This window comes from Gigantopelta aegis, chromosome 3, assembly GCF_016097555.1.
Source record: "Gigantopelta aegis isolate Gae_Host chromosome 3, Gae_host_genome, whole genome shotgun sequence".
Taxonomy (NCBI): Eukaryota; Metazoa; Mollusca; class Gastropoda; order Neomphalida; family Peltospiridae; genus Gigantopelta; species Gigantopelta aegis.
Genome location: NC_054701.1, coordinates 42,681,448 through 42,698,345, shown reverse-complemented (window position 1 = coordinate 42,698,345; position 16,898 = coordinate 42,681,448). Strand labels below are relative to the sequence as shown.

At 36.2% G+C, this 16,898-nt stretch overlaps 1 protein-coding gene across 3 annotated transcripts in view; it reads right to left on the bottom strand.

Moving 5' to 3' along the window:
- Positions 1-5,274: 5,274 nt before the first annotated feature.
- The window catches only part of LOC121368071 (nuclear protein MDM1-like), a 32,348-nt gene continuing 20,724 nt past the window's right edge, over positions 5,275-16,898 (bottom strand). For all 3 annotated transcript variants that reach the window (XM_041492600.1, XM_041492602.1, XM_041492601.1), the window contains 5 exons: positions 15,295-15,503; positions 14,209-14,249; positions 12,238-12,394; positions 10,841-10,954; positions 5,275-9,939 (listed from right to left, as the gene is read on the bottom strand). In XM_041492600.1, the coding sequence (XP_041348534.1) occupies positions 9,803-9,939; positions 10,841-10,954; positions 12,238-12,394; positions 14,209-14,249; positions 15,295-15,503 (658 nt within the window). In that variant the 3' untranslated portion in view covers positions 5,275-9,802. The remainder of the gene's footprint in view (positions 9,940-10,840; positions 10,955-12,237; positions 12,395-14,208; positions 14,250-15,294; positions 15,504-16,898) is intronic.

Here is a 16,898-nt window from a genome sequence, read left to right as displayed (position 1 = left end):
TAGTATATTAAAACGTATTAACTATTAGTATTACTGAGTTTTTAAACCCATACCAACTAAAAAAAAAAAATTCTTATGTTTTTTTAACAACTGGCTATCAAATTATATACATGTAGCGTATATTGCTGTGTATTAGCTGAAGTCTAGAAATACTTTCTTGAAAGCCAAGTTACATCCCTGTAGCAATAACATTTTCTGTAGTATTAAAATAAAATAAGTAATAATAAACTTCAATTATTGTTAATAATGTATTTTAGACCTTATTTTCAGAATGATGAAATTTTATAGTGATAGACTTAAATGTAAGTGAAATCAGATGCTTCATTGGGTTGAAAATAGATGTTTTGTGTTGATTTCTGTGGATTTTGGTGACAAAATTCAGATGTGGACCCCTTTCTTCAGCCAACATAAAAATAAAAATAAATAAACACCTATACAAACACCTTTTACCTGCCCCTTCACAAATCCCTGAATCCTCACCTGAAATTCACCTTCTATTGGTACCAAAAAATATTTTCTACATGTATCTATTTCAGCTCAGCCAGTGCACCACGACTGGTACATCAAAGGATGTGGTATGTGCTATCCTGTCTATGGGATGGTGCATATAAAAGATCCCTTGCTGCTAATCGAAAAAAGTAGCCCATAAAGTGGTGACAGCGGGTTTCCTCCCTCAATATCTGTGTGATATGTAACCATATAATCGTAAATAAAATGTGTTGAGTGCATCGTAATAAACCATCTCCTTCCTTCCTATTTTGGCTCAGCTACATGTATATCTCATGTTACAAAGATGTCAAATATATTAACGGACATAAAGAAAGAAATACTCCGTACCGTATATCTTCACCTATAATTCAGATTGTTTTCTCACAAAAATTATAAGAGGGTCAGAAAATTTAACAAAAAAATATTACTGCTTATGGGATGATTTTTACAAGTTTTATTGTTGAATTATGCCCTGCATTTGTACTCAAATATGTTAATTTGACAAATTTATTTTTTATAACTTTTTTTTTTGGCATTAGATCGGTTTTGGTTATGGAAAAAGACTTGCATGCCAACAGCAGTCAATTATGTTTTCAGGGCTTGAAATTAGGGACTCTGCTTCTAGCAGAGATCAACTTACAGTACGTGTAGGCCTATGAATACAACACAAATTACAGTTCTTGCAACATTAAAAGTATATTTTATATTATTTAATACTGCAACAATGAGTAAATTAATGATATTCAGAAATATTGATTAAACATCTTAGGTCAAATGCAAAAAATTTATTTTAGGAATTATAAATAACAGCAATGAATAAATTACATCTATTTAACATTTTTTATTAAGTAAGTGTAGTTTTGTGTATATTTTTAAAAGATTCCTTTTTTTGAGTCTCAGATTTGTTATTATTTTAATGAAAAGCAAACTTACATTTTCCTTCAGTAACAGATAAAGATTTCCGAATACATCCAGAAAACCTATACGTTAAATGAGTTGCAAAAATATCATTGGACAAGATGAACAAAATGAAGACGAGAACACAGGTTCGACTCAGCATCGCCATAACGCTCGTTACAATGGCATTGACCATCACTTTTATTCTGCCTGTCGAGGTTGATAAGCCACAGCTATTGGCATGTCGCAGCTTCAAGGCTAGCTTGTCAGCTTTTAAGTACAGAATAAAATACAATGCACTTTTAAACTACAACTGGTAATTAATTTATGAGGGATGGGAAGGGGGAAAAGAGTGTAATACAGTGAAACCACACAAAACCGGACCCTCTGTAAACCGGAATTCCCTCAAAACAAGATGTTTTTTTGCAGCCCCTTTATAAATATCTGTACAGAAGAGAACCTCTCTAAACCGGATATCTCTGAAAAACCAGACTTTCTACTTGGTCCGAGGGTGTCCAGTATGGGGGGAAAGGGGGGGGGGGGGGGTCATTGTGTACAAAATATTTTAGACAGGTTTGTTTTGGTTTTTAACTTTTTACAACTAGTCTTGGAAGTGGCAGTCTCACTAAATATACTCTTCAAAAAAAAAACCGCAAAAGGGTACAAATGGGTTATAACTCCGATTTTATGTTTCCTACCGGTTCATGCTTTGTGAATATAAGGTCATTGCATGTCCCAAACACATTCCCACGGTTACATGCGATAAAACGCAGCTACTGTACAATAAAGTTCCAAAATGTGAATTTTCGCAAAAACGCAGCCACGTGCAAACCATGTCACCACTGCACGTGCGTTGTCTGCACGTGCAACATGAACACCGACAGTATAAAAGTGCAGGGTGTTCGCTTGCCTGGCCTCTGTATCTGGCCGACAGTTGACAATCCAGGACATGCCACGTCTCAGTGAACCGCAGAGAACAATGCCATCGGCCGACTAGACGCAGGCGAATCCAGAACGGCCGTTGCCAGGGCATTCCATGTGTCCCCAAGCACCATCTCCAGACTGTGGGACCGTTACCAGCAACATGGATCAACACGTGACCTCCCTAGATCCGGTCGACCACGGGTCACTACCCCCGGGCAGGACCGCTACATCCGGGTACGCCACCTTCGGGAACGATTGACTACTGCCACCTCCACAGCCGCAGCAATACCAGGTTTGCGCAGGATATCCGACCAGACCGTACGGAACCGCCTACGTGAGGTAGGAATTCGTGCCAGACGTCCAGTTCGAGGTGTCATCTTAACACCACAACACCGTCGACTCCGACTGCAGTGGTGCCAGATTCATCGACAATGGCCTCAACTGCGATGGAGACAGGTGTGGTTCAGTGACGAGTCCCGATTTCTGCTCCGACGTCATGATGGAAGATGTCGCGTGTATAGGCGTCGTGGTGAACGTTATATGGCAAACTGCGTGCAGGAAGTGGACAGATTCGGCGGGGGTAGTGTCATGGTGTGGGCAGCCATCTCACACACTGGCAGAACTGACCTAGTCCACGTGCAGGGCAACCTGAATGCACAGGGCTACATTGACCAGATCCTCCGGCCACACATCGTTCCAGTTATGGCCAACGCCAACGCAGTGTTCCAACATGACAACGCCAGGCCTCACACAGCACGTCTCACAACGGCTTTCCTACAGAACAACAACATTAATGTCCTTCCTTGGCCATCGATATCACCGGATTTGAACCCAATTGAGCATCTATGGGACGAGTTGGACCGACGCCTCCGACAGCGACAACCACAGCCCCAGACCCTGCCCGAGCTGGCAGCAGCCTTGCAGGCCGAGTGGGCCACCATCCCCCGGGACGTCATCCGTACTCTGGTTGCTTCAATGGGCAGGCGGTGCCAGGCAGTTGTCAACACACGCGGAGGCCACACCCGGTATTGACTCCAGATGACCTTGACCTTGGTGGTGTGTCCTATCACTTACTCACAATGGACTAGAGTGAATTGTGAACAATCCTGCAACATTTGGTAATTATCGGACTCACCATTCAATAATTAAATCAATTCTCCAAATGTTACGACAATGTGGTTTTGCGTTTCTTCTTTTGAAGAGTATATGTTATTGTTTTTGTTTTTTTTAACAATATACCACTAGAGCATAAAATTGATTTATTAATCATCAGCTATTGGATGTCAAACATTTGATAATTCTAACAGTATTAGTTTTATTATATTTTGTTTAACGATACCACTAGAACACATTGATTTATTAATAATCGGCTATTGGATGTCAATTGATAATTATAACAGTTTTATTTTGTTTAACGATACCACCAGAACACATTGATTTATTAATAATCGGCTATTGGATGTCAAACATTTGGTAAATCTGACTCGTAGTCATCAGAGGAAACGAGAACGTTGGAACGAGAAAAAACCCATTCAGCTGAATGGATCCATCGAGGTGGTTTGATCCTGTGACGCAATCACCTCAACCGACAGCTAAATCCTGCCCTTTTTCCATTAGATATAAGAGATCTTTTAAATGCACTTTCCCAGAAAGAACAGCACATAACACAGCGTTTGATATACCAGTCATGGAGCACTGGTTAGGATGGGGGAAAAGCCCAATCAGACCATGGGTCCTCTGGGAAGTTTTAATCTGACAACCCACACACTTCAGGCAAGTGCTCCATTGACCAAGCTAGATCCGACCCTCTTCCTAAATATTAAAGTTGTTGGAAGGATGTATTGTCCTGGACTGGCTTGTGCAAAGATATGAGGGCAGGCACCTTGCATCCATTGCCATGACGCTAAAGTTTCAATACATCACTGGAATCTGGACTTTGCACGTTTTCATTATGTTTTATATAAAGATATAAGGACAGGACGTAGCCCAGTGGTACAGTGCTCGCTCGATGCACGGTCAGTCTAGGATCGATCTCCGTCGGTGGGCTCATTGGGCTATTTCTCATTCTAGCCAGTGCACCACGACTGGTATATCAAAGGCCGTGGTATGTACTACCCTGTCTGTGGGATGGTACATATAAAAAATCCCTTGCTGCTAATCAAAAAGAGTAGACCATGAAGTGGCGACAGCAGGTTTCCTCTCTCATTATCTGTGTGGTCCTTAACCATGTTTGATGCCATATAACTGTAAATAAAATGTGTTGAGTGCATCGTTAAATAAAACATCTTTCTTTCTATATAAAATAGATTATTGCACAAGCTGGAATGCTATACAGATTTATGAAATGAATTTGAGAATTATTTTATTCCCCGAACAAAAGCGAGGGGTGTAAAACAATTCTCAAAAGTTTGTTTTGTTGACACGACTAGAGCACATTAATTTATTAATCATCGGCTATTTTATGTGTCATTTGATAATTTTTGACACAATGTGTTAGAGGGAAACCTGGTACATTTTCCCCCATTAGCAGCAAGGGATCTTTTATATGCACTTTCCCACAGACAGGACAGCATGGCCAATGATATACCAATTGTGGGTCACTGGTTGGGATGGGATAAAAACAGAAATGGGTCCACTGAGGTGGTTCTATCAAACTACGCGAGCGCTCTACCAACAGAGCTAGATTCCACGCTTGTCTTGTGCAAAGCTACGACTTTATTGAAGGTTTCTATGCACACCATATTACCGGCCTCGGTGTTGTCGTGGTTAAGCCATCAGACACAAGCCTGGTAGATGCTGGGTGAATTTTAACAACTCAGTGGGTAGGTGGAAGACCACTACACCCTCTTCTCTCTCACTAACAACTAACCCATATAGATAAATAAAAAACATCAATTAAATCATGTGCTGGGTTATCACTTCCTGTTCAACTGCTAAACAAACAATGATCAAGAAACAAAAACATCATTTAAGTAATTTTATTACAGAACCGACAGATGTATACAATATAATAATAAAAACAAACACCTTTATTTCTTAACAATATATAAACTGTCAGCTAATACAAAAATAAAAACAAGGCACATTTTTTGTGGACAGTTTTAAAAAACCTCATTACATTATGATTAATCTCAGAAATTAAAATATGACGAGTAAACGACTGTCTAAATTATTGTTTTAATACATGTATATACTGACATTGTGTACAATATGTATCTAGTTTTAATAAATACAATTTTAAAAATCATTTGATTTTTACACGTCATTGATTTTTACCTTCAATCTATTTCCCCCACAAAACCTACTTCAATAATTATTTGTATACAATAGCTTTTTATATTTTATTAAAATACCCCGAGTAGATTTGTTATGCAGTGCAGAACTGATGAAATAATATCTTCAGAGGAGACAACCAAGTAATATTCAGGCCTCATCATGTAAGGGGAGCTATCACTCTCGCTCACCATTACTCTCCTGAGCCTAGTTCTAGGAGAGTTATTTTTAGCTCCCCTTAGCATGTGAAGTTGTATGGTGTCAATATGGTAATATCTTACATGGGTCCTTATAATCTAAGTTAGAGAAACAATTAATCATGAACTCCCCTCAGTTGTTTTCCAGACCAGGTCTGAAGACAGATATTAAAGTTCAGGAAGTTACTGTTAAAGCATTACAGAATAAAGGTTGCTTGCCCATATTATAACACAACAAATAAATTAGGACAAAACAACTGACTTAAAATACATTATGAGTGCAAATATGATCAATATGAACATTTTCAGTTCGAGTCTGAATGTAACAGGGGTGGGAATTGGTGAACTGTAAAAAAAGAGGAAATCTAGAGGGGTCCCAGAAATTCTTGAAATCCTAGGTTAAAATCTGTGCCATGTGACACATTTTGGAGGAAAGGACGATTAAAATGCGAGGAAACGCAATATTCCATGAGAGGAAAAGAGCTGATCCGAGGAGAATTCCCACCCCTGATGTAACTCCTCAAACACTATTTTATGCACCAACAGCAAGTTTAAACAAAATATGATGCAACTGTATAACTCATCGAGCCATGTTATAACAAGCCTGTTTGAAACAATTTTAAACTAGGGGAGCCATAATGAAAATAATACTGATAATGGAAATATATAGCTATTTGTGAGGCTCCTATTAACCTTTTTGCTTTTAATCAAAGATGTTGGGTGCATTCTCAGACATTATGAATACATTTTTCTAACATGTCAAAACTGCGATTGCTATAACATACAATTACTGTTCACTAACAATGTAGAGCTGCATACAGGTATATTTAATATTTGTGTTCATAATGCACTTCAGTTCTAGTTAAAACAAGAAGTTACGTTTAAAAAAGTACAGCAATAATTATTTTAAAACATTTTCTTCATGCAACAAATATAAACATTTTGCACCCCAAATTACAACTACTTGCAACACAGTAAAAATATAATGGTATGTTTTACAAAAGACTAAGAAGTAAGATTAAATTTGCACTAAAACATGTGTTCCCTACGGTCTAAACAATCCAAATATAACATCTAATAAGTAAAAAACACACATACTACACAGACACAGCACAGGTTTTGGAAACTGTCCCAACTAGGAGGGTGGGGTTGGAGACATTGTGGCCATCTTGGCTTTAACTGGGAATGGAGCAGTGGCCTTTCCCGACCCCTGATTCTAATGCCTATGCATACAGAAATTACAAAAAAAAACCCCACAAAACATTTCTCTTACACTATAAAAATAACATTAAAAAGTTTGTATGGATGAATCATGTCAAATGTTTGGTAATTCTATCACATGATTTTCAGCAAGAATCTTTTACATGAAATTTCTCAAACAGGACCGAATATTTCCATAGCCTTATGAAAAATAGCCTAAAAATACTGTGCAGAAACATTTGCTAAGGATGCTTTTGAATCAATGTCTCTCAGCCACCCTTCTATTAACTATTTCCCACACTTTGTACCTACCTACCGTTGTTTTTAATAGGTGCTGATTTGCCCCATGTAAACAAACATTTCTAACAAAGGACAAATATCTACACAATTAAAAAAAAGTGTACCATAGCTAAAATGTGAAGCAAAATGTTAACCTGGGTTGTTTAAAATCAGTAATGGAAGAAAGACCAAGCTTCACTTTTATCATGCTATCTTTAACCAGGGTAGGTTTGGGGGTGGGTGTAAATGAACTCCTTTTGATGATTTCATATATAAAAACTAACCTCATTAAAACTTTACTTGAAATGCACATTATTTTATGTGCTCCAACAACAATGTTAAATCATAATGTTGTACATTCCATGCTCAGACAACAATGCTAAATCATAATGTTGTACATACATTCCACCAATTGTACACAGGATTAAAAGAACAAGGGTTATTTTTAGCCCTAGATAAAAATACTGCCATGTAGATAATTGAAGACTCCATTCTAGAATTATTTTGTTGGTGGGAAGTCTTCTGTGGCAGTTTGTGAACAATATCAATTATAAATAAAATAACCTAATCAAAATGAAATGCGACAACTTTGTACTTGCATAATCATCTATGATCAGTTTTAAAATTTGGTCTGTGCAAAAAATAAGTGTATTATACCACATAATAAAAAGCATGTTGACAAATGTTGAAAACAACAATAACCACAACCTGCCAAAACTGGATCTTCTTGGGACCATACAGTTTTGACATGTTTTAGTGTATCATATAACAGTAAATAAACTGTGTTGAGTTCGTTGTTAAATAAAACATTTCTTTCTGTTTGTGTAGGGTAATAGGGCATGAAAGATATTTTTGTAAAAAAAAAATTAAAATACCCCAACAACAAAAGAATTATATATAATTATAGACATTTCACTGAAAATAAACATTTAAATGATTTCCTATCTAAGCACTTTTGATATTATTACAGAAAACACACATTAACAAATAATATCACAGAATGCTTGTATCAGTGACAAAAGAATCAAGTTGCTTGTAGCACATCAATTTGTTTAATTGTAAATTAAAAAAAAAAAATCAGAATGTTTTAAAGGGACTATCCAATGTCTGTAGCGAATGTAACATGTGGCAACTGTCTATTTGAATCCTTTAAAATTATTAATTGATCTTCGTACTTAAAAATATCTCTATATTCAATTCATTTATGCTCATCCTAATGTTTCTTGTAGCAATATGGATTTTTGCCAATATTAATTTAATACGTAACAATCTTTATTTTTTGTAACCATTTAACAACATTTGAAATAACTGGGTTGAAATGAATCTTCAGTGTATTTATTGGTACAACACTAGGTTTTATTACCTAAATGTATTACTTTTGAGCAGGATAATCGACTGTCCATCTTACAACCTTTGGATAGTCCTTTCAAAGATAGTTATATTTGCCAATGAGTAGATTGATCCACTGTCTATTTGAATGGTTACAAACTCAGGACGGTTAGTTAAGATTTTTAAAATGTAGTAACTTAGTGTATTATACAATGAGATCTATTCCTAATTTTAAAATGTAAGTATCAAGCAAATAAGATATCACTGATGGATGATGACAATTCATCAAGTGAAATAGTATATAAATGGACTGACAAATGTTAAAATTCAGGAAGCAAAGACTAAAGGATTTAAAAGTGTAATATGAGACCACCTGAAATGAGGTTTGTCAACAGTATAATATTCTTCTTATATTAGGCGACATAACAATACCAGAAGAAAATTAAATACAAGAGCAAGCTATGATTTCACACTACTGTAATATTTTGTGTATTGTTTGCTGCACATAGAACATCAGATTGTCCCTTCAGACCCCATTCCCCCAATTAGTGAGTTGTTTTCACCTTTGAATTGCTATGATTGAATTGGTATCATTATGTATGCACAGTTACAAAAAACAGGGTGCAGAGCTTTGTATGGGGAAGTTATGAACTGGGCTGGAGATAGTAGATAGCAAGAATATCTCACAAGCTTTTGTGTAAAACAAAATGGGTCGTATATCCCACAGCTGTAAGATAAGCTGCATGGGGGTAATTTCAATGTTTAAAAACATATAGCCGGTGGGCAATACACAAGAAATTAAGGTACAACATTATTTCATCACTATTCCATCGAATATGCTTTAGTCTACCAAGTAACTAATAAAATATACTTAACAACAACAAATAGTGCATATCAATCTAGTCTAATACTAATTATACTTTGTAAAAAGTTGTAATTTTGCTTACAGTAACTCAATCCACTAACAATTTAATAAAATCCTATAACAAATATCAAATATGGACGGAATCTTGAGATTTTGTGAAAATTTTGCATCTGTTACATTAAACAAATTAGCTGCATTATTTTAATCCATGTTATATCTATAAAAATAAGTCTGCGTGCATATCCTTCAACTGCTAAGCCTTTAGACCGAAAGTTGTCCTGTCCCTTTGTAACATCTAGCAGTTTGGTCTTTTAGACCAGAAGTTGTTCTGCTTCTCATTAGATGTAGTTCACTTGGTGGCTACACCTTTAGACCAGAAGTTGTCGCGTCGCTGTTTAGATCTCTCGTACACATCAGACGCCAGCGAGCAGCTGGAGGCAACCGACCGGACAGAGATAGAGAGAACATCATCATCTTTCTCAGCAGCTGAAAATGCAAACATGACATGTCAATCATTTAACAGATAAACCTTTTTTTTGCTTCTAGATAAATAACAAATCACGACTTACGAGTTATAGGGTTCTAATCAACTTATTTTTTTAGATTAATGCACTGTACTCATATACTTGGAATTTTAAAATTATTTTGTTATACAATAGAGAATAAATGCAATAGAGAATAAATGCAACACTCAATGATGTAGTAAAATGACAGAACCATGTTCAAATCATACTGTAATTAAAAATAAAACATCTAACTTTTTGAAGTTGAAGAGCAGAAAAAGTAACAAATACAGAATAATGAAGTTTATTATGTTGTGTATTTATGGTAAAATTTTCAGTTTGATACATCGACTCCTTTTTTGACCCAATTGTCAATGAGAACCATGTTATTCTCAGGACGCAAAATGTACAAAATCTAGCCATCAAAAATACTTGTGCTTCAACTTTACTGAATAAATATAATGAAAACTCATGGAAGGACCAATGGGTTAGGATTAGGGCCAGGGAAAAAGTTTATTTTAATTAATGACACCATCAGAACACATTTATTAATCATTGCCTATTGGCTATCAAACATCTGATCAATGTAACATATAGTTTTATAGACAAAACCCACTACATTTTTTGATTATCAGCAAGGGATCTTTTATATGTATTTTCCCACAGACAGGATAGCACATACCACATCCTTTGATATACAAGTCACAGAGCACTGGTAGGGATAGGGAAAACCCAATTAAACAATGGGTCCACCAAAGGAAATTGAACCTATAACCCTATACACCTCACTCAAATGCTTTGCCACCGAGCAACATCTTGATCTGGCTACTTGATCCCCCCCCCCCCAGAACAGCAATATTGAATAATTATAACTGATTAGTTACCTTGGTCAAGGAAGTTCGGTCTGTTGTAGGTTTCACCCATTTGTTCTTTGATAGTTCCAGGAATAAAATGAGGCTTATCTCGGACTTTCTTCCGGGAATGGCGAGTTTCCTCCTCTGGAATTAATGTAAATATAACAATGTCTTTATTTTTTTTGTTGACAAAAGAATGAAATAATGCAAATATATTTCAAAACATTTATCAGAAACTAAAATCTAGGTCTTGAAAAAATCAAAGCTGTTCTCTTAGTACTCAAATAAACAACAACAAAAAAAGAAAAAAAAGAAAGAAATGTTTTATTTAACGACACACTCAACACATTTTATTTACGGTTATATGGCATCAGACAAATGGTTAAGGACCACACAGATATTGAGAGAGGAAACCTGCTGTCGCCAATTCATGGGCTTACTCTTTTCGATTAGCAGCAAGGGATCTTTTATATGCACCATCCCACAGACAGAGTAGTACATACGACAGCCTTTGATACACCAGCTGTGGTGCACTGGCTGAAATGAGAAATAGTCCAATGGGCCCACTGACAGGAATCGATCCCAGACCGACCGTGTATCGAGCAAGCGCTTTACCACTGGGCTATGTCCTGCCCTCAACAACAACAAACATTTGCCAACACAAAAGTCTACAACATATTAAAGCATCCAGTTATATACTGCACAAATATCCATCAGACCAAACATGAAAAATATACATCAAAGAATTCACAGTGACTTGAAATACTGGCACAGCTTGATTTGCATAAAAACTAGAACAGATACACAGAATACTGTAATAAGTAACAGCATAAACCGCTACTAAACCTATGGTTAATTCTGGGGCCGCTAGTTAACCAGCAGAAACATTTACGTTCAAATCATACAAAAAGCAGTTTAATTTGCCTAATTTACTCGAAGATCAGCTAAATCTTTGTAATCTGAAATACACAAATTACCTAAAGAAGAAATGTGTTTCCCTGTATAAGACTACATGTATGTTTGACAGGTACAGGAACCTAAAAACTTTATGGCATATCCTTTTCCCCACCTCCTATTCCAATGGTCTGGTCCAAATGTCCCAAAAGCCAATAAAATTATTATAATTTTCCATTGATACACTAACTCTGATTACATGCTTAACTCATGTTGTTGTTTTTGCCCCCAATTATCAGCTTACAATATGAAAAGAAATCAAAATGTTTATAGATTCATCAAAACAAAAACTGATTTTAATGGACCATAATTTAAAGCATGAGTGCAGGTATAAGGTTCTATCAATTGTACACATGATGCCACATGGGTTAAAAGCTGTCTTACCACTGTCACTTTCTTCAGACAAGTCCTTCACCAGTATAACGTTCTATCAATTGTACACATGATGCCACATGGGCTAAGAGCTGTCTTACCGCTGCCACTTTCTTCGGACAAGTCCTTCACCGGACTGTGTACATAATGTGTTCTGAGGGGCCTATCTGACATTGCGAAATCATCTCTGAGGCAGTGAGTATCTCTCGATGGCATTCCACACGTTGGTGACGGATTCAGCTTTCTCAACTGGTACGCCTGGTGAACGAAAACATTGTAATGCATAAACTTTACCTCTGACGTTTGATTATTTTATTTTATATTTTATTATTGTTTATTATAATTACTTTTATTAAAGTGACTTAAAAATGTTACAGATCGGCCTCGGTGGCGTCGTGGTTAGGCCATCGGTCTACAGGCTGGTAGGTACTGGGTTCGGATCCCAGTCAAGGCATGGGATTTTTAATCCAGATACCGACTCCAAACTCTGAGTGAGTGCTCCGCAAGGCTCAATGGGTAGGTGTAAACCACTTGCACCAACCAGTGATCCATAACTGGTTCAACAAAAGCCATGGTTTGTGCTATCCTGCCTGTGGGAAGCGCAAATAAAAGATCCCTTGCTGCCTGTCGTAAAAGAGTAGCCTATGTGGTGACAGCGGGTTTCCTCTAAAAAAACAGTGTCAGAATGACCATATGTTTGACGTCCAATAGCCGATGATAAGATTAAAAATCAATGTGCTCTAGTGGCGTCGTTAAATAAAAAACAAACTTTTAACTTTTAAAAATGTTAGAAAAAGAGTTTAGCTTTATAAATGATTTAGAATTTATTGATATTCAAAATTATATGAGATCTTAAGAATAAAGTGCCTTAGTTAATAAAATAACAGATTACTGTAAGAATTGTAAAGAAGAAATGATGAAAAAAGGAAAATGTTTTATTTAACAATGCACTCAACACATTTTATTTACGGTTATATGGCGTCAGACATATGGTTATGGTCCACACAGATATAGAGAGAGGAAACCTGCTGTCGCCACGTCATGGGCTACTCTTTCCGATTAGCAGCAAGGGATATTTTACATGCACCATCCCACAGACAGAACAGTACATACCACAACCTTTGTTATACCAGTTATCTGGCTGGAACGAGAAGTAGCCCAGTGGGGCCACCGACGGGGATCAATCCTAAACCGACCACACATCAATTGAGTGTTTTACCATTGGGCTACGTCCCACCCAAGAAATGATGAAGACAACTTGTCAGTGAAAGATACACTGCTAAAATTCCAATGGGTTTACTAGCATACTTTATAACAAAAGCAATTAAAGCATCATAGATATATGTATATTATTTTATAACGGTAGACCACTGCTCCCCATGTAGCTATGGATTCAACAGACTTTCATTTCTGAAAAACCTTGAAGAGTGTGATAAATTATAGCAGTTTCAATATAAGGAGGGGAAAATCAAATTCCACAAGATAATGGGTTGTACATAACAAAGTTGTTTTTACCATTGCAAAACTGATATGGTAAACTAAAATGGCAAAGTTTGAAAAAGGTGGATGCTTCATTTGTTAGAACTCTATGTAAGGGCACCTTAAGATTAAGGTTTGATGGGAGTGGAACAACACAGGCCTCAAAAACAAGTCTGAATCAATGCAATATATACATACTGTTCCTGTACCGCAAGTGCTAATTATGGCATGAATACCACGGCTACCCAAAGCAGCAATGGTCACTAATTGCCACTCAATAACACAAAGCACATTTACTGTATGCCACCAGTGGTCATCAGTGGTATATTTTCACCAATCAACAGGTTAATTAAAGCACTATGATCGGTTCAAAAAGGACTTTGTCGGATGGCAAGGGTGGCAGTAAATCAAGGGAATTAAACAGACATACAAACAGTACTTGAAAACAAGTTGGTGGTAGGCGAGGTTGGCATTAAATGGGGGGGGGGGGGCCAATAAATCGAGGGTATACTATACTTGAACCATATTAAAATAAAACATGCATAATAGTGATCTGTTTGTAACAGTTAATCAGTACAATTAACAATATTTACCCGTCCAACTTTTCGGCACTCTTCACTGTCATCGCTGTCAGCTGAAAACAAGAGAAATAATTTGTACCCGTGGAGATTCAAAATAATCACTTCTCTTTACTTAAAAAGAAAAATAAGAATTCTGCAGAATTAAATATCTCACCAACATTAAACAGCTTAATGAAATTCAAAAACACCGAAACCTGCAATTTTACAATGTAAATGAATAAAACCATAAATATAAAAAAAATTTAAGTCCAGTGTTATTTACAGACAAATGACAAACAGGTCAGCCCTGACAAAATAGGGCATAAAATTGGAACATATTCCTCCCTCCCTTTGTAACAGGGCAGTATTTATTTGTAATTAGCAGGTACCTTTTTGGGAGGGGGGAAGGGGCAAATGGCTATTATTTACTGTACTTAGCAGGTAACATAGCTAGATGTCTACGTAACTGTTATTTTATCATATAATATCTTACATTTTCAGTGCAATCAAAGTATGTGATATTTTTCAGATCACATACTTTAAGAATTTGATAACTTTGCAAATTAGATGTAAATTAGTGGAGGTCTCGGCACTAGGTTTATTGACATTTAAGCAAACGTACTTGGGTGACACTCCATGATTGACGTATGCATTCAGTCATCAAATAAAAACATTTCAATGGCAATTTGACACTGAAAGCTGTCCAGCGTTCAGAAAACAAAAAACGTTAGGCATAACTTTATTTTGATGTAAGGACATCCAAAATGACGTCATTCGAGTCTGACTTCATTTCCATTCAAAAATACACCGCGCCACATATTCTTACGTCATTTGAATATCTAGTAATGGCGGACTGGAATTAAAGTTGCGTGTACAGTTTACAAAAACACGCTGTATTAAGCTTGAACTTATATGATAAAGAGATTATTCCCTCATGTATTTCGGTATTGTCAATATCATATATTAGGAATAAAAATATGGTATTATGCTCGCATAATACAATTTTTATTCCTAATATATGATACTGATGATACCGAAAAACTCTCTGGTAATAGCCTCTATTTATTAGTATTTTTCCTGACTATTATTTTATTATTATTTTTCAGCCACAACACATACCTGACCATGCTGATACAGCCTTCTGTGGAGGTGGTGAGGTCAAAATGGCTCCTCCGACAGCAGGAGTTGTACGGGCAAGATGATGTCGGACTTTCTTAAAAGGTTTGTTGACACTTCTCAGCTGTGGTGTGGGCAGCCGTCCGAGGTACTCATCGGGTGTAATGGTACTGGCATCATCGTCGTTTTCTCGTTCTAGTATGTCGGCAGCACTGGAAACAATGAAAACATAAATGTTATTGACAAATTTATGTAAAAAGAATTTAAAAAAAGAGATCTGATGCAGAGATAGATGTGCATTAGAAAAAAACAATAACCTCCCATGGGCTTAATGAATACTGTTCAATAATTATTATTAATTTTTGACCAGCCCATCTAAATTTGTGCCTAAATTATATTATATTAATAATTTATATAGGTTAGGAATGTTAATATTTCTCTTTAAGGGCACAGTCGAAATTTATTAACCCCAATTTTCCCCTTTTTTATACTTTTGGTGTTAACATTCAAAATTTCAAAATTGACCATATTTATTAGGTTATCCCTATTCCAAGTCAGACCCCCGATCCTATCGGAGGCCGGACTCGGGATAGGTGTGTTCGAAACCCTAGTGGTATATGGACATGTTAAACCAGTTATCAAGCTAAGAAAAAACAATCTGGAAATTTTGGATTAGGTACTAAGATTAGACGTATGGTTAGGGTTGCACAGTGGTCTAAAATTGTGATCCTCATTCAGAATTTGTGCACAGTATCAGCTGAAACCATATCGTAAGTTTTCGATGGAGAATATAGAACATTTTGAACAAAAAGCCCCCTCCCTCCCCCCCCCACCCCCCGGAAAATACAGAATTCTTTATGTTTTTGTTTTGTTTTATTTGAACCTTAATTACCCAGATCATTGGCAATGTCAAGGTTGGGGAGCCTTGAATCATTGTCTTACAATGTACAGCAATAATAAAGTTATAATATGTGATTGCGGGTAGATATGTACATTAACTAATTGTATGATGAAGGTTTTATGACATTTCACTTTTTTATAAAGATGTGTGATAAATACAGAAAAATTTAAATTTCATCTATCAAAACAATAAAAATTATTACAGAAAAAAAAATGTACCAAAATTAAAAATAAGGAGGTTTGAAGGAATTGTTTTTAATGTCCTGCAACAGATTAATAAAGTGCTACAGAGAAGCTACAGCGATTTAATCTGAAAAAAAAAAAAAACAAGAAAGAAAAACAATTACATCTGAAATCTTTATGTCAGAGAGCACCGACTTAATTGGGAAATGGTTTTATTAACAATAATTGAAGTAGAAAATGCCTATAGATAAAATTGTTACTGAAGAGTAGATTTAGAGTAGGATTTTATATCATTTACTGAGATTTCCCTCCCTCCAGCTGGTATTAAACATATAGGTTCCAACCACTCAGTATCTATTAAATGGTACTTTGGCAAATTTAAGCATTTTGCTCAACCCCATACAGAAAGAAATGTTTTATTTAACGATGCACTCAACACATTTTATTTACGGTTATATGGTGTCAGACATATGGTTATGGACCACACAGATTGAGAGAGGAAACCAGCTGTCGCCACTTCATGG